Source organism: Rhipicephalus microplus, chromosome 10 (genome assembly GCF_043290135.1).
Source record: "Rhipicephalus microplus isolate Deutch F79 chromosome 10, USDA_Rmic, whole genome shotgun sequence".
In the NCBI taxonomy this organism is placed as follows: domain Eukaryota; kingdom Metazoa; phylum Arthropoda; class Arachnida; order Ixodida; family Ixodidae; genus Rhipicephalus; species Rhipicephalus microplus.
In genome coordinates this window covers 37,178,345-37,197,999 of record NC_134709.1, presented here as the reverse complement: position 1 = coordinate 37,197,999, position 19,655 = coordinate 37,178,345, and the positions used below count along the sequence as shown (strand labels likewise).

Here is a 19,655-nt window from a genome sequence, read left to right as displayed (position 1 = left end):
CATACTGGTGTTGCGCCTCAGATATGTGGAATATTTGCTTTTTGATCGACGATGTTCACAAGTACGAACGAGCCCAGCGGGCTGGGCGTTGAGGAAGTGCTTGAACTTTCTGGCTGAATCGTGTGACATACATACATACATACATACATACATACATACATACATACATACATACATACATACATACATACATACATACATACATACATACATACATACATACATACATACATACATACATACATACATACATACATACATACATACATACATACATACATACATACATACATACATACATACATACAGTTGATTGAAAAAAGTGAATGCCGGTGACGGAGCAAAGCTTCGTGCTAAAGTCCACACAATGTCTACATTGAAGTCGTCGTCTAGTATAAAGGACGAACAGACGGACGCACGGACGGACGTATGGACGGCCGCACGCACGGAGTAAAGAAAGACCTTAAACCTATAGACGCGCTGTGAAAGCTCCATGTACGGTATATGTAAAACGTCTATTTCGGTCCGACGAGAAGCTACGACGACAGGGTATCGGGAGAGGACAGGACATCGACGACAGGACATCGGGAGAGCCTAGTAATAGTGTCACACGGCCACCACCGAAATCTGCTAAACTTCATCACCGTAACACTCCTCCAGGGAGTTCGACGGAGATGGAGTTACGCCCATGTCACAGGGCGATTTGGCAATTTTAGAAGCTTTGGACAGAAGCCGCAAGGAGCCCATTAGGCGCTGCTGCACCTTCTCTGCCTGCAAGATTTCGCGTCTAATCCCTCTGAAAACATTTCATGCTATCCGTGCACACCAGTGTGTGCATTTCCTTTTAGTTAAAGGTACGTTATGAACGGATTATGCAGTGAAAGAACTTTTAGTATTAATAAAGCTCACTCTTGGATTGACTGCAGCTGTTTTGTGTTTGTGATTTAGCTCGTAACTACGCATTACTGAGGACGAGAGTACTCCATTCCACCGCTGGCAAAGACCACCGAAGTTCCCCAGCGAAAAGCTCCATTTAACTTCCTTGACGCAATAAAGGAAGACCACGGTACACGGACTTGCGTTTCCGTTGTCATAAAGACGAGAGGGTTGAACAGAGTTTGCGGGCGCCCGAGTGGCAGGGGTGACGTGGACAGAACATGTTCATTCAATATTTCACACAGACACAGCCACACGAAAATGTGTCACAAAAAGAGAGGCACACGTATGCATACTTCAAGGTAAACAAGAGACACAAATAAAACATGAACATGTACATTTCACGTATTTACATGTTGGCCTACCATTTCTGCCGACGCATCGATACATGAGCCTACCGATACCAGGGCGGCCGAAACACAAGTTTCAAACTTCTGAACATTGTCGATGAAAAAGCAAATAACACACATATCCCAGGCGCAACATCAATACTTGAGTATTAGGCAGTGTGTGTTTTTCCTAAAATATGCATAGATACGTGATTCTAAGAGCCTAGTATCTTTTACGATGCGCTGACAATGCGACGCTATGCACGAGATAGCGGGTGTTTCCGTTTCGCTAAGACGAGAGTCACTGTATATGCTCCTTACGGGAGCAGAGTAGAGAGTAGGTCCGTCAACATGCCTGGTTATCAACCATAGTTAGGCGGCGAAGCCGCGCTCTGTTTTGGCAGGGGACTTACTTAAGTCTGTCGCCCACCGACGGAGCGTGTCACCGATCACCAGTCGACGTACTTGGCGTGTCAACGACCGGCCAAGAAAGAACAAAAACCTGCTTTTGGGACTCAGCCACGGGAGTTCAAAAGCTCTTTTTTTGGTCCGTCCGGTAAGGCAAAGCGCAAAGGCGTAGCGAAGTGCCGAATAACACGCAACACCGCTACCACATAGCACTGTGGCGCCAGCTATGGGAGATTAGCGACAACTCACAAACACGAAATATACGAGCCCTGTGTACTGGAAATGGCCCTGAGTAGTATTGAAATCTGGGCAAGTTGGTAACGATTCATAGCTGGTCGAGGTATACGGCACAAAAAAAAACGAAGACTTAGAATATGAAGGACACAAGACGCAGCGCTCGTCTTGTGTCCTCCTATTTCTGAGTCTTTGTTTTTTTTTCTGCGCTGTTTAACTCGACCAGCTATGAATTGTTACCAACTTGCCCAGTTATCAATACAAAATATAGGTCCTGCGAGATTCAAGGAGTGCACCTGTAAACCTACAGCATTGATTGTTTCACTATGTATTTCAATAATGTATTTCTGCTAACTCCAGCGTATTTCAGTTGTAATTTAAGTCTGTTGATTAGTTTCCGCTGCCCCCTTGGAGGGGATAGAAGTAGACCACCCCGGGCGCCTGCCGGCACCAGCGGCGTCAGCGGCGACCGCCTCCAGGAAGCGGATGAGACAAGCGAGCGACAGCGACAGTGAAGATACTCATGCTTACTATCTCAGCAGTGAGGACTTCTCAGATGACGGTTTCCAACCTGTGCTGAGCCGCAAGGCGAAGAGAAGGAACATGAGGACATCCTCATCCTCAACTATTCAAACTGTAAGTGAAGCGCCAAAATCGAACACTTATACCATCCTGTTTCTGCCTGCACTTCCTACCGTCAGCATGAAACGCCTTAACAGACAGTCTGTGTCGAGGTCTCTGGAAACGCTCGTGCCAAATGAGATCACGGACATAAGAGTGAACGCCAGAAAGAATATACTGGCTGTGGACGTTTTGCACGCAAGTGCGTTGGGCGTTCTGCGCAGTGTAACTGACTTGGACGGCAACCAGGTGCGCTCTCATGTTCCCTTGGGATGTAATGTAGCAACCGGCGTGATCTATGACATTGATGTCGCTATTTCCAATAAGGACTTACAACTTCTTGTCAAGTCAACAACTGATACTCCAATTGTTGATGTCACCCGGCTAGGCAAGTCTCGCTATGTGAAGATTGCGTTTAAGAGCACATCACTCCCCTCTCATGAGAAGGTGGGGTACTTCAGACATGCTGTGCGGCCTTTCATTCCGAAGCCTCTCCAGTGCCGTAAATGCATGAAACTTGAACATGTGAGCAGCGTCTGCGAGAATTCGGTGGTATGCCACCGCTGCGCCGAGCACCATGAACCGGATAAGTGCGTCGCAACTGTCAAGAAATGCTCTAATTGCAATGGATCCCATGAAGCCACATTGAAGGACTGCCCGCGGATTCAGAAGGAAATTGCCATCTTGAAGGAGATGGTGCGCGATCACTTATCTCATCGAGAAGCCGCAGCGAAAGTCAGAAGGCGTCGTTCACGTCGACGTCGGTCTTCGAGGACGCCCGCTACCTCCTCGACACGTTTGCGTGATCCCTCATCAATACCACCTCCTTTGCCTCCCAGACCACATGCCGTGGGAAAGGCTGTAAGGACAAAGCCAGTGAGCATACCCTAACTGCGACAGAGTGGCCTGCACTTCAAAGGGAAGCAGCATCAAACGAACCGAAGGAGCTTCATGACGGCCAGTCCGCGCTCCCGGTTCGAGATCTTTCCAACCAAGACAGGCAAGTGACTGCAATCGTCCCGGTTCGAGATCTTTCCAACCAAGACAGGCAAGTGGCTGCAATCGTGCAATCATTAATTGCCACGATTCGCACGCTACTCAGCAGCATACAATCTCCGTCTGCTAAGAGTGCACTGCAAATACTGGATGCACTGAATCCAGTTCTTGCTAACTTCGTATAAGCACAATGGCTCAACAAAATCTCATCTTCCGCACTGAAGTTAAAAGTGCGTCGATTTTTCAGTGGAATGCCAGAGGCATGAAGTCCCGTATCTCGGACTTTCGCCAATTTGTTCGGGCCAATCAATTCCCTATACTCGTCATATGTGAACCAAACGTATCAACGCCTTATAGATTGTCCGGTTATGAAGCTTTTTGTTCAGCCGCTAGCGAAGAACGAAGCAAAGTAATTGTTTACAATCGCACAGACTTGACTTATCTTTCGCACCCAATAAGTTCAAATGACGACAATCAGTACGTGTGTCTTCGTGTGAAGAAGAATGCAGTTTCGTTCACGCTTATTGGTGGATATATATCTCCGTCATCGCGATTTGACTGCGACAGATTAAAAGACATCCTAATGAGAACCGATGGACCTTGGATCATCACCGGTGACTTCAACGCCCATCACATGCTTTGGGGGAGCACTAGGATAAATGCCAGGGGCCGGAACATTGTTACATTCGCTTCCGATTACGACCTTTCCATCATGAACGATGGTACCCCCCATATATGCGGGTCTCACGTATGGCAGTTGCCTTGACCTGACATTGGTTGTCACGGTGCTTCTCTCACAAAGTTAAGTGGTTTTGCGATATTGAGATTCATGGGAGTGATCACATACCCACCTACGTGACGATCGATGGTATCATAAAAAAATTCTCTTCCGGTGTTGCAATTGGCACTGACTGGTCGATGTTTGCATCGCGTGTTGAGAACGCTTGCCAAGAAGGCCTCGCCTGCAGCCTGGAAAATACCATAGTGGAAGCTATGCAAGCGTCCAAATGTAAATTACCATTTTCGTTTAAAGTAACACAGTTTGACATCGAACTGGAAAAATTACGAGCTATACGAAGGCGTGCTGAACGACGATACAGACGCACAAGATCAATTTACGATCTGAGGGAAGCAAGGCGGCTCCAGAAAAAGATTCAACGACGCATTTACAAACTGGAGAGCGAACGCTGGAAAGCATTCTGCGAATCTCTAGACCCTCATAAACCGCTGTCATATATCTGGAGAAGAGTTCGTGGTCTTCGCTCCTCTCCACAACAACGGCACCCTTTTAAAGCTTTGGCACTCCATCAGGGAAAAACAGAACTCGAGGTGGCTGAAGAATTTCGCACGAGAGTTGCCGGGAATATTATGAACGAGAGCACCGACGCCGTGATCGTTCCTGAGACGCGCTTACCAGAAATGGACATTCCGTTCACCATGGAAGAACTGGAAGGTGCGTTAGTCGCTTCTAAGCGCATGTCATCGCCAGGCCCTGATGGTATTACTTATAGTGCGTTGGGACACCTTGGACAAAAAGCTAGAAAAGAACTTTTAACATGCTTCAACAACTCCTGGCTCAGCGGCAGTGTTCCCCGAGAATGGAAAATAAGTCGATTAATACCACTTTTGAAATCGGGAAAATCACCATTGGACTTGACAGCGTATCGCCCTATTGCCCTCGCAAGCTGCCTCAGAAAAGTGATGGAGAGAATGGTTCTATTTCGTCTCGAGTGGTACTTGGAACGATACACCAAATACCATTCTTGCATAGCAGGTTTTCGTCGGGGCCGCTCCTCCATTGACTGTGTCCTTGGCTTATCGACATTTGTTCAACAAGAAAAAAGTCGCAAGCGCATATCAGTGGCACTCTTTCTTGACGCCTGCCTATGATAATGCCTATGATAATGTAGCTCACGATGCCATCCTCACTTCTCTCACAGCAATGGGCATTGGTGGACGAATGTTTCAATGGAAAAAAAGATTATATAACTGGCAGGGGTTTCTTTGTACAAACATATGAGGGTACAACTGCCCAACATTACACCTACTGCAGAGTACCTCAGGGAGGTGTTTTAAGCCCCACATTGTTCAATGTGGCCCTCATTGGTCTGGTGAAGGTTCTGCCAAAGTCGGTGTGCCTATCCATATACGCCGATGATATTTGCCTCTGGAGTGCTGCAGTTACTCGCCCTCAGGTGCGTGCACGAATACAGCGGGCAGCGAACCTCACAACAGCCTACCTTCAGAAACAAGGCCTAAATATATCAACTGTGAAGTGCGCGTTGATGGCGTTTACACGCAAACCAATGACGCCATACCCTGTTTACATCAATGGGCAGAGTGTCAAATGTGCACGGACGAATCGTTTCCTGGGCATAATAATCGACAAAAGTCTTTCGTGCAGCCCACATTGTGCGTACTTGAAGAAGAGTCTACTATCTATTGTGCATATCATGAAATTCTTGTGCGGTAAAGCATGGGGAACTTCTGTAGCCTCCATGCTACAGCTGTACAGGGCCCTATTTCTGGGTATATTGCGCTACAGCTTGCCGGTACTGACTAACACTTGCAAATCGAATACTCATTCATGGGAGAGTTTGCAGGGTCAGGCACTGCGTATCTGCCTAGGACTGCCCCGATGCGCTTCTACTTATGCCAAAATTATGCTTGCCAAAGACCATCCGGTCAGGACATATATAGTTGTGGAATGCCTCACAGCGCACATTCGACATGCTAGCCGTGTCCCCGACCACCACTTGGCCCTTATACCTTCCGGAAGACCACTTACTACGTTTTCAGACGTCATAGCCAAGCACCTAAACAGCATTTCATCAGGATATACGCCAGCTGCGAGAACGGCATGCCCTTTGTGGTGCCTCGACCAGCCGCAAGTACGTCTAGAAATTCCGGGAATCAAAAAGAAAAGCAGTCACTCCAGAGTAGCGTTGAAGCAAGCAACACTGCTATTATTACATGAGTTGTACTTAGACCGAACGCAGATATACACTGATGGGCCCGTCTCATCCAGCAGCTCATCAGGTGCCGCTGTTATTCCGGCTGCAGAAATGACAATCAAGTTTAAGTTGTCGCATATGACTACATCTACGGCATCAGAGCTTGCTGCTATAAGGGCTGCTTTACAATATCTCGTTCAAGAACGTCCAGGAAAATGGGTCATATTCTGTGATTCGAAGGCAGCGCTTCAGAGTTTGCAGTCTGCCATGCGTAGGAGGAGCCATGAATAACTGGTACAAGAAATAAGACATTGCCACCATGAAGCTCTAGCACGAGGGCATGATATTATATATCAATGGCTGCCTGGACATATCGGTATTACCGGAAAACAATTAGCCGATGATGCAGCCCGCTCAGCCCATGAAGAAACCCGTGTAGTCCCGATTCCTCTATCAAGGAATGATGCAGCAAGACAACTTTACCTGCTGGCTCGAGATCTCACACGCACGTTCTGGTCGTCTACCAGCTTCCAAAGGTGTCAATTTTATGAACTGGATCCTTCGCTCAAGCTAAAGCTACCATCACAACTTTCCCGCTCCGATGCGACACTGTTGTGCCGCCTTTGGTTGGGTGTTGCATTCACAAAGGTGTACTCCTTTCGCATTGGTATGGCAGACACTCCTACACGCGACTACTGCGGAGCTGAAGAGACCATCGAACACGTCCTGTGCAGCTGCGCTTGCTACGACACACAACGATGCCAGCTACGGATGGTTTTGAATCGACTTGACCCCGGACCATTTTGTGTGCAGAAGATACTAGGACCTTTGGCATCTGCCTCAGTTGCGCAGAAAGCAACTAAAGCACTGCTACTTTACCTTAAGTCAACAAACCTGAGCGACTGCCTGTAGACTGTGTGTGCTCCCCGAGTGTGCTCGTGATTGTGTGTACGTTCTCATCTTTCTGCAACCTCTTTTCTCCCCTTTAACCCTTCCCCAGTGCAGGGTAGCAAACCGGATGTGCGTCTGGTTAACCTCCCTGCCTTTCCTTGCATTTTTATCTCTCTCTCTCAATAATGGTGCCGAACCCATGCAAATACTCCGCTTTCGAGGCTTAAGGACATGTATCTAAACCAAATAAAATCACCAGTACGAGCTACACGGCGCACGACGGTCGCTTGATAGATTCCAGGTGGACAACAAGCGCTTTCGAAGGTGCGGCCTGCGCGCCAGCTTCTCCGCAGTGCATGGTTGCTAGCGTCGTTGAAAATTTAAAACTAAAGTGACTTTAAGACGATACGGCGGTGCCAACTACCAGTGGTTCTGGGTTCTACACAAGTTTTCGTTTCCCAACATTACTGCCAGATGGCGTCCATATCGCATAGCGCGATATCGCATAACTTTTAAGCAGGAAATTGCCAAGGAAAGGATCTCTGATAATACCCGGGGTAGTTCTCTACTGTTTGAAGCCAGGACGGAAGTATTGCGGACCAAGACATATCGGGCCAAATACGAAGAAGTAGACACGGTATGCAGTGCGTGTGGAGAGGACGAAGAAACTGCGGAACACTTGATAATGTTCTCTAAAGGGCTTCACCCTAAAGTTCAGGATGATGGCGCAGAATTTTTCAAGGCACTGGGGTTTAGCGACAGTGAGGGCAAACTAGACTTTAAGCGGGTAGACCTAACTAGAAGGAGGTTATTTGATTGGTGGCTAAAGTGAAAGCACGAGTGAAAATTAAACCCTTCATGGCAAAGTACCCGTCCAACTTTACAATTTAAAGGGGAAAAAAGATAAATCTAGTGGTTAGTTCACTAAGTATTACGGCTAGGTGGCGCTGGCCACCGCCCGATCTATTTTTGTAGTAGAGCTTAGACTTTCTTTTTTTTTTCGTAGTGCAGGGCTCGAGTTTAGTAATTATCGAGTATAGGGACAATTGGTGTCAGAAAGGCATGGTTAAAAAGACTGTAAAGTGTTCAGGATGTGGAGTGGGTTTGAAAGTGGACCCAAGCGTAGAAGCGGATGGAGAAGAGGCTGACGCGAAGTGTAGGCAATGTGAGGTCGAGGAAAAAATGGAGAAAATGATGGTTGCCCAGAGTGAACTGCTGATGAGAATCGCCGAGCTCGAGACTGCGTTGGCGACAGAGCAAGAGAAAACGAGGGCAATGGGAGAAAGACTGAAGTCCGCCGAGGAAGTGCTAGCGAAGCTGAACAAAGAAGCAACCTACCGAGAAAACAGTAGGAAACCGGCAACCGGAACGGTGGAGAAGGAAAAGCAAGCAAGTTTGGAAAAAAACAGGTTTAGCCGGTTCAACTGTCGCAAGGCCCAGCTTCAGCAAGGTAGTGGTGGGGCAGGGAGGGAACAAAGCAGCCGGCGTTACAGGTTCAAGTAGCCCCCAGGTGCAGAACGCTCCAGCTGAAAAGTCACAGCATGTGATAATCGCCGGGGACTCGAATTTAAATCGATGCACAGAAGCCATCAAAGAGAGGGTAAGAGGTGACAAGAGGGTTGCAGTAGGGGCGTTCCCAGGACGCAAGCAGGAAGCAGTCATGAGGCAAGCGAGCGCAAAGCTCAAAACGACAGCTGATAGACGAAACCTCGTCATAATTTCAGGCGGTATAAACGATGTCTTAAATGAAGACGCAGCAGGACTAGCAGCCACACTGGCGAAAGGCGTCGATGACATGCGCGCCACTTCTCCTAAGGTACAGGTAGTGAGATGCACGATACCGGAGGTACCGGTGCGTGATAGCAACCTGCAAAGAGCGGTGGTCAACGAAAACCAAGAGATATGGCGGATGAGTCGAGAGAAAGGCTTTGAGATGGTGGAAATAAACAGAGAGGTGCATAGGTGGGGAGGTTCTCAACGAGACAGAATTCACTTCGATGGGCGCCTAGGTCATGAGGTGGGTTGGCGACTTGCAGGACGCGCAGTAGCTTTTTTGGGGGGCAAGCGAGCCCTTCGGGGTGCAGGATAGCTAGTAACGAGGAAAACAACCAGGGATACTCTTCGACAGGTGGTATGGACAGATACGATTCCAAAATGGCACCAATATCTAAGATAGGTAGAGTCCGGGGCATAAATAGACGTAGCCACGAGCGCCGAGCCAATTCAGACATAGGGTATATTAACATGCAGGGTGATAGGAACAGGCTGAAGTGGGAAGAGATAGAAGAACAGCTAAGGGAAGAGAGGCCGATGGTATACGGTTTTGTAGAAACACATCTCAGGGACATGGAACAACCTCAGAACAATCCGGACTACGCGTGGAAATATTGTAATAGAACAGAATGCAGCAGAAAGGGGGGTGGTATTGTGGCATTCATTCATAAAAGTACAGACTGGCAAAGGGTCAAGCAGGAGTGCAAGGAACATTTATGGCTAAAAGGGAAAGTGGCAGGTCAAATGACGCTCCTTGTTTTCGTGTACTTGTGGACGGGAGCAAATCCCAGAGAGAAAAACCAGGCAATGGTAGAGTGTATATCAAAGGACATTCAGGAGTTAGAAAGAGAGTGCGAGATTATTATACTAGAAGACATGAATGCGCACATAGAAGATATAGATGGGTATACCGACCCGACAGGTAAAATGATCGTGGATATGTGTGAAATGCTTGATTTGATAATTTGCAACAGTACCGAGAAGTGTGAAGGGCAAATAACATGGGAGGTAGGAAGGCTGCAGTCGACGATAGATTATGCACTGATGTCACATAGGATGTATGATAAGCTCAGCGAAATGCACATAGATTAAGGTGGCTCCAGAAGTCTCGGTAGTGATCACAAACGTATGAAGCTAAGTTTTGGAAGAGCAGTGAAAGTGGAAAGGAGACAAGATGAGCAACTACATGAAAATTTTTATCCAGAAAAGCAAATTGAAATAGCCACTAAACAAATTGAGAAAGTAATCACGGAGGATAATAGGACAGTGTGGACATACACGAATCTAATTAGACTCTTTGAGCTAGAGCTTGCTAAGACGCGTGACAAGTCACCCCGGAAAAGAAGACACAAACCCAAAAGTTGGTGGGATGAGGAAGTTAAGAGAGCCATAGCAAAACGTCAGGAAGCCTCTAGGGAACACAGATATGCTAAGCAGCGGGGTGAACCAACAGATGATGTTGAAAGAAAATGGGCAACCTTTCTAAGCTGTAGAAGGGATGCATCCCTTCTGATCAATGAAAAGAGTAGAAGGAAGGGAGCTCAGTGGCTGACAGAAGTACATAAAAAAGATAGAAAGGCAGCTGCGAAATTTTGGAACCAACTAAACTCCCTAAGAAATGAGACGAGCCCCGAGCAGAGTTTTCTAACTACAGCCCAAAGTGCTAGGCTAGAAGGGGACGAAGCTATTGAATATATAAGAACAAGGGTGACCAAAAAATTTCAACAAAGAAGTTCTTGATGCACCACAATAGACAAGGACGAATCAAGTGGTGCAATGGCTCCATTTTCACAACAAGAGTGGGAAAGGGCTGAGAAAAGGGTTCCTAGTAGTACATCAACAGGCCCACATGGCATTCCAATTAGGCTGATAAAGACATTAGGTCCGAAGTCTAAGCAGGCTTTGAGAGAGGCAGTGAGCACAATAATAATTGATGGTGAAGTTCCCGATGGATGGAAACTTAGCAGGATGAGCATGATCTATATAGGAAAGGGGGACAAAGCTGACATAAACAACTACCGTCCTATAACAGTGACATCAGTGGTCTACAGGCTGGCGATGCAGATGATAAAGGAAAGACTGCAGGCGTGGATAGAGGATGAGGGGGTGCTGAGGGAACTGCATAATGGGTTTCGGAAACACAGGAGGTTGGAAGACAATCTGTTCTTACTGACGCAGTGCATCGAAATAGCAGAAAAGGAACACAGGCCCCTGTGACTAGCATTTTTGGATATCAAGGGAGCGTACGACAGCGTGGTTCAAGAGGAATTGTGGGGAATACTGGACACACTAGGCGTGGAACATGTAGTCACTAATCTTTTAAAGGGTATCTCTAAACGTAACAAGGTAGTTATAAAGTGGGAAAAACAGGTATCCAAGCCTGCAGAGGTAAAACGGGGGCTTAGGCAGGGGTGCCCCCTGTCACCCTTATTATTCATGATGTACCTACAAGGATTAGAGGCAAAATTAGAGAGAAGTGGACTGGGCTTCAACCTCTCTTTAGTCAAACAAGGAAAACTTATTGATCAGGCACTACCAGCATTAATGTTTGCAGATGATATAGTGCTAATGGCCAACAACAAGGAAGATTTGCAGAGATTGATGGACATCTGCGGTTATGAGGGAGATAGGTTAGATTTTAGATTCAGTAAGGAAAAATCAGCAGTCATGATTTTCAATAACAACGAAGGTAGTGAGCTTAGAATACAGGAGGTCACGCTAGAGATAACAGATAAATACAAATATTTGGGCGTATGGATAAGCAATGGGACCGAGTATCTGAGAGAACACGAAATATACGTGACGACTAAAGGTAACAGGAATGCAGCAGTCATGAAAAATAGGGCACTGTGGAATTACAATAGGTATGATGTTGTGAGAGGAATATGGAAAGGGGTCATGGTTCCTGGGCTGACGTTCGGCAATGCGGTCTTGTGCATGAGATCAGAAGTTCAAGCAAGATTAGAAATTAGGCCACGTGGAATAGGTGGGCTTCCTTTAGGAGCTCACGGGAATACACCAAATCAGGGAGTACAAGGTGATATGGGATGGACATCATTTGAGGGCAGGGAAGCTAGCAGCAAGATAAAATTTGAGAAGCGATTGAGAGAAATGGGGGAAGAGCGTTGGGCTAGGAAGGTTTTCAGCTACTCGTACATGAAGAATGTCAATACAAAATGGAGGAAGCGAACCAGAAAGTTGACTGGTAAATACTTGGAAAACAGCAGGTGGCCAAACCAAAAAGAACTATCGGTTAAGAAGAAAGTGAAGGAAACGGAGACTGACATGTGGAGAATGGGCATGATTAAGAAGTCCGCACTAGAGATCTATCGAACTTTTAAGCAGGAAATCGCCAAGGAAAGGATCTATGATAATACTCGGGGTAGTTCTCTATTGTTTGAGGCCAGGACGGGAATACTGCGAACCAAGACATATCGGGCCAAATACGAAGGGGTAGACACAGTATGCAGTGCGTGTGGAGGGGAAGAAGAAACTGCCGAACACTTGATAATGTTCTGTAAAGGGCTTCACCCTATAGTTCAGGATGATGGCGCAGAGTTTTTCAAAGCACTGGGGTTTAGGGACCGGGAGGGCAAAATAAACTTTAAGTGGGTAGACTTAACTAGAAGGAGGTTATCTGATTGGTGGCTAAAGTCAAGGCACGAGTGAAAATTAAACTCTTCACTGCAAAGTACGAATCCTCAAACTCACTTTTTAAGGAAAAAAAATATAGTTTTTGGTTTATTAGGTATTACGGCTTGGTGGCGCTATCCACCGCCCGATCTAAAGGGTACAGCCATATCCGTCCATCCATCCATCCATCCATCCATCCATCCATCCATCCATCCATCCATCCATCCATCCATCTAAAGGGTACAGCCAAATCCATCCATCCATCCATCCAGCCCGAGACCCAGGAGGCCCTCGTGAGACGAGCGAGGACAGCGGCCCGTGCCAATGGGATCCCAGACTAAGGATCCCACTTACCTACATTCCTTCCTTGGTCGCAAATGAATATTTTATTCTCTCTCTCTCCTGGCAGAAAATTTGACGACATTTGCAGCGAAACACGCCAATACGCAGTCAATCTTGTTTTTTTCTCGACTACTATATAGCGCCCCCTTGGGGAGAGAGATAAAAAATGCACAGCTTATCTGCGTACGGCTGGTTGCTGCGAAGGCGGCGGCCCAGCTGGCTGCGAAGGCGGAAGCCCAGCTGGCTGGGAAGACGGCGGCCCAGCTGGCCGCGTTGGAGGAACACGTGGCGCCGGCAGTGGACGCGGTAGCCCCGGCGTCGAGAAGAGTGGCGGCAGAGTCGACGACCGAGGCGCGGACCAGGACGGCACCAAAGGCCGAGGGGGCGGCGTCATGGACGCCCCCATAGGGTACGAATCCCCGCACCAACTGGGAAAATAAATGAAGATAAACGAACATTTGAGCACACAGCGCTTGCTTCTGTTACATTTTTATACGTATATTTTTTTATATTGGTACTGCAAATTGGTGATGACTGTAATGTGTTATTTTAAAACGTATGTGTCGACATCTGTTATACTTGTTGAATTTGAATTTTGTGTCCCCTCATTCAAAAGCAGAATTGAATTTGTATCCTTTGTTCCACCTCACCTGAGCGAATGTAAGGGTGGAGGGACCTTAGTCAGGCAGAGGTAATCTGCCTTTAGTCCCTTCGACCTAGGCAATCATTGTTTTTGTCTGAATAAACCACCGAAGACGCCACCGAAGACGCTGCCTGGTAGCGTCTTAGCATTACCAGCCAGATGATGTGGGGACGGCTTTAAGCTCTCCCATAGTACAGTACCAAGTACTGTAAATCGTTAACCACTTCTTCTAAACATAAACAGTGAATGAATGAATGAATGAATGAATGAATGAATGAATGAATGAATGAATGAATGAATGAATGAGAATGTCCTTTCCCCTGGAGATTCTTCTCCGGAACAGAGCAACAAGAGCGTCTGCGTAGCAGTTTGTGAATTTGTCAGGGACACAAGAATGTTTGCTTGTTAAATTTCCTTTTCTTTCTTTTTTTAACTAATTAAATTTTAGTTCTTTGAAACTCCTCTCAATTATTATTTATTTACCTACTTTACTCGTAAGTCACGTTATGATTATCCACTCTCATATTTTCTGGATGATTGAATAATCAATTTTCCCCTTATAAATATAACTATTCGTTTTTCTCATTACAAAACTGCCAGTTCAATTGTCAATCCCCAATAGTGGGTACAAGCCAAAGCATATAGGAACAAGCAAGCAAGCAATATACAAAAATGATAATGTAGTCAAATAAATAATTACACAGGTAACGAATGGAAAAAAAAACGCCTGGCCTGCGCTGAACGCGCAGCACTGTGACAGCGAAAGCTAAAACAGCAGCCTTCGGAGCATTTCTTTAACACTCTTTCGGAAGCTGCTGCAAGCACACGTGCAGGGTACCCGCTACGCCATTAATCATTGTGTGGTAGGCAGACATTCAGTATGCCAACCTTCGTCGTTCTTCGGAGAAGCGTGGTACTTACTGCACACTTGCAAGGAACTTTGTGCAATTTTCGTCAGCTGCGGCTGACACCAATGAATAATTATGCCAGAAGCTTTTGTAATCCCCGCCATCCCCCACAGTAGGTATGCGCCACAGTTAACAGGTGAACAAGATCAAGCTCTTGTAAAGGGTTGGAGCATTCGACGACACACTCGTTGTGCATTTCCCATTATCTTACACCTGGTTGTTGCTTTGTTGTTCTATAACGCTTTAATTATTTATTTATTTATTTATTTATTTATTTATTTTCATACCTCAAGGGCCTCCTAGAAGGAGGCATTACATGAGGGGTGGAACAACTGACAGACTAGAACAAAAAACGAGGGTATGGGTGAGGGGGAGGTGTGTTACCAACATAACTATATACAAGACCGTTACAACAATAATGAGTGAAGAAGCATAAAAGAAACTACATGGCCGGACACGCTACATGTTTTACATTGGGACCAATCAATATTACTCGTATAACGCGATTCCTTTCCCCGACAAGAGTATAAAGTTGGGTGTGTTGGTAATACATAACTAATAACGCAGCGCGTAAAAAATTAGACACAGGACAGGAGAAGGAACAAGGAGGAGCGCTAACATGAAGCCTGCCTAGGACCAATTCGCAAGGGTGTTCAAAAAAAAAAACGCCAGGCCTGCGCGGAAGGCGCGGAGCAGTCGCAGCGAAAGCTAGACGAGCGGCCTTTCAGAGCGTTCCTTAAACACTACAGTATAAACACTTGATTGATATGTGGGGTTTAACGTCCGAAAACCACCATATGATTATGAGAGACGCCGTGGTGGAGGGTTCCAGAAATTTCGACCACCTGGGGTTCTTTAACGTGCAGCCTAATCTGAGCACACAAGCCTACAACATTTCCGCCTGCATCGGAAATGCAGCCGCCGCAGCCGGGATTACAGTATGAACACTGATTGGGTAACTGCTGCAAGCACACTTGCTCGATACTCACTACGGGAGTAAAGATTCTTGGGTAGTAGGCCGGTATTCGTTATGCTATTTTTCGTCATTCTTCTGAAAAGCGTCGTATCCGCTAAACACTTGCAAGGAAATTTGTGCCAATTTTTGTTCATGCAGTGGCTGGCGACGATGGAGAATTATGCCTGAAATGGGCATGCGCCACAGTTAGTAGGTGACAAAAATCAAGCTTTTTGTAATTAGTGGGCATTTCAAGTCAGAATTAAGTTACAAAAGTTTTGTAGGAATGGGGCAATGCTGAAAGTACAGGGCAAATTCACCTTATAATCGGCCAATCCTCTCCTTTGGGTACGAGCCATTTGCACGGGGAAACAAACACAACAATAGTGGGAGCATTGCACGACCCACTCGTTACGCTACTCGCTTCGTGTGACGACTGGCTGTTCTTTCGCTGTTCTAAAACGCTTCATGAGTTGTAATAGTGCGATTCCTTACCCGATATCAAGCCTGTCTAAGGCAAGTCGGGACGAAGAAAACACACAAACCGCGGCGCTGGCTAACAACCAAATGTGCTGCTTGATTCTTCTATTCCGCATATATAGACTGTTTTTTTTTTTTTCCTGAAGGCTCGCGGGGCACCGTCATAATTTTCTCTGGACTGTGGTTCGCATGGGTGAACCCTCGAAAATGCGCTGCCGAGGCAGTGAAAGGCAGTAATAACTCTCAATCGTAGAGGAATGTCAACTTCTTCTGAAGGAGGGAAATCAGGGGAAGGGCTACACACATGCCTATCCGCCGTTGTCGACATGATACGCTTCAGAAACGAAACGCACGCGTTCATTACGGTGTTTTGACGCGAAAGTATAATTATTAAAAGACGGCCGGTAGCCACAATTATTACAGCGAAGAGACAGTTGACTATATATGTTGCCATTTTTTATGCGGTCATTGGCGCAACGCCCCGTTTGTCCAACATACTAACGACCACAGGAACGATGAATCTTATACACAGCGCCATCACAGCAATCTACGAACTTCTGTCGGAGACTCGCTCGCTGGATTCCGTGCCGACTGGTTGTGCTCTCGCGATCTCCGATGACAGTGCAGCTCTGGCCGACTGGGCTCGCCCTACGCCATCTCCTGACGCCGGTCCCCGATGACGACAACAGCGTAGCTCTGGCCGAGAGGATTAGCCTTACGCCATCTCCAGTCGCCGACAAGAGCTCTCGCCAGTGGTGCCACGTCCTCGGACTCCATCCAGCAATCATCTCCATCTTTCTTGTCTTCTCCTCACTTCCGTCGATCGCTGTCCCTGTGCCTCGCTATCTCCTTCTCTGTATGTTTTTACCTTTTAATCCCAACCTTTTAATCCCTTTTCTACCCCCAACCTTCGTGAGCTACTGTTGAGGTGCCCTCCCCCTGAGAGACAGTTACGGGGCTCACTTTTCTCTTCGTTTTACTTAAAATCCATCCCCCTCCCCCCTAAACTTCTGTCGATGCTTATTGCTCCTTTTTTTTATTTTACAGTACATACGTACTTCTGTCATGATAACGTCAAGATAACGGCAATCGTAGTGAAGGGACTTCCTCTGAAGCTCATTTGTCTAGCAGTGTTCGGGGCCCCCATCCTCGCTGGCACAAGCTCTACGTATCAGCTCACCGCTTCTCGTCGTTGCTGGCGACTTCAATGCGGACGCGTTTGCAAGCACAACCACAGCTGGTTCCCACAATACACGAAAGACGCTTTCCTTGTAAGACAGAACGTCCTGAAATCTCGGGTCCACGACGAAAAACGGAGACGTCGCTGAGCACTTTATCCCAGGCATGAATAATTTCACGCAACGAAACTATTCGTCATACTTCAGTGTCCATACGCTCCTTGTAGCCGCATCGGCGGACGATTATTTTCATAAGAACAGCTATACTTCTGCTGATGGTGCTGACATTTTACAGTGGTTTGGCCCAAGTTATGGAGGTGTCAACAGCCCACTGGACACGTGCTCATAACCAGTCGACACGTGGACTTCCCACGTCTACCCCAGACGCACGCGCATTCGCGATGTGTGCGCACGTAACCTTCGTCACATGCTAATAAACTAAACATTTCGACCTACCACAGTTTCTGCTGGTAGCGCGTGTAGTGCGTGTAACTAGAGTCCCTCCGTCCGCATGCTTTTCGTAACGTCAATTCCCATAGGTACGAAGGATCTGCCAATTGTTGAGCAACCTTAAGTCGATAATTTCAATTGCTTCTTTGATATTTTTGTTATATATTTTACTTTACACCTCGTTCGCTTCATTTATCCCGTTTTGAGCCCTGACAGCCTTGTCTTATGCGTGTACTGAGCACAGACTGATCATGCTGCATAAGATCCATAGACGCGTCGTCAAACGGGCAGATGAAGAGCAAGAAGCGCACTTAAAGAGCGTCAGACACACCAACCTGATCGTATCCTCCGCCGGCCGCGCAACAGGCGGCGGCAGTCTCGCAGCTTTTCTCCAATCCTTGAACGTGACAACATCGGGCTTCCGGAATGCGCCCGACTGGAACGAGGAAGAAGAGGAGGAGAGGGCTGCGGGTGCGTAGGACACCGGAGGAGCCGCTGCGGCTGCGGGGGCGTAGGACACCGGAGGAGCCGCTGCGGCTGCGGGGGTGTAGGACACCGGAGGCGCCGCTAGACGCGGACCAGTCTGCCGCACTGCGGGCCGGTTCCACGGCACCAGGAACGCCGAGGCTGTGGTGCCCGGGAGGCCTCCTCGCTGCCAGAGCGCGGAGTCGACGGTCGCGGCTTGCTCGACTTCTTCCCTCCGCTCCACACGTCGGTCGAGGCGCTCTTCTCCTTCTTGTCGTTTCTCTGCTTCCTTGAAGAACAGCTCGTGCTCCTTCCTGGGGGAGTCAGGCAGCAGGCTAGACGCCGGGCTCGCTGCACGAACGAACACACACAGACACGCGTGCAACGACGAGGCCGCACCACGCCATCAACGCGCGCGAACTCCCCGAGAGAACTGGGAGGCAGCCCTGCTCGGCTGCCAGGACTTTCTGGCTGAAAAAAGCCATGGCCCCGTCATGCCAGGACAGCGGCCACGACCAACGGGGTTCCCTGATGTGTCTTATATATAAAGGTAAAGAGGGGAGGGGGGGCAGACTCATCTCATACTTAAATAGTGCGTGTGGGTCCCCTCAAAGTCTATTTCGATTGGCCGTATTCCACCGTTTCAACTTTAGAAGCGTTCACCTAAGTTCATGAACGTGCGACTTCCAACGTTACGAGCAGGTTCAACGCGGTACGTCCATTTACCAAGACAACAATTGAAGAACAAACAAAAACGAAAAACAAGCAGGATGGTGACCGATGCAATCACTTCAGCGTATTAAAAGAACAAAAAAAAACTCTTGATGTAACCAGACGAAGCCTTGTCAACTGCGCCGAAGCAAGACCACCGCCGACTTACAGTGACAAGTGAATTTGTCGCCGGCGCGAGAAGCAGTGAGCGAAGGCGACACGCAACCACCTTTGCCGCACTTCCTTCACGTCTCGTGCGTATACGTAGGTGGATCTGTGCTGCAGCGCGTTAGTGTAAGATGAAATAGGGAGTTGGACAGGAAGAGCTAGGGGAAGAGGGGGAGGGCTGAATCTCATTCGAGAACAAAGAGCTCGCCTCAGATGTGTAATCTCTCCGAAGGTGTGACGGAATCGACGAAGAAAACGAATCAAGAGCCAATAACGAGTCGAGTAGGAGAAAATTAAACGATGGAACGCGCGAAGAAGGAAGACTAGCCACACTCCTTGTCGGTCCTAATTTGCGGCCAGTGCTCCATCGGCGCAACTCAGTTGTAAAGGAAAGAAACAATAAGTTAGTTACCGCTTCCATTCGTCGAATCCTGTTCCGTTAGTTTGTGCTTTTCGCAGTCATACGTGTCGGAATTCCCTTAAGGAGATTAACTGCCCTCCCCCAATCCGCCACCACTCCCCTTTCCATCAACACACACGCACACACGCATGCACACACACACACACACACACACTCTCT

At 47.5% G+C, this 19,655-nt stretch overlaps 1 protein-coding gene across 1 annotated transcript in view; it reads right to left on the bottom strand.

Moving 5' to 3' along the window:
- The window catches only part of LOC119181797 (uncharacterized), a 214,431-nt gene that overhangs the window by 9,704 nt on the left and 185,072 nt on the right, over positions 1-19,655 (bottom strand). Inside the window, exons 10-11 of the mRNA XM_075875477.1 lie at positions 18,067-18,547; positions 13,305-13,545 (exon numbers count right to left, since the gene is read on the bottom strand). Coding sequence (XP_075731592.1) covers positions 13,305-13,545; positions 18,067-18,547 — 722 coding nt within the window. The remainder of the gene's footprint in view (positions 1-13,304; positions 13,546-18,066; positions 18,548-19,655) is intronic.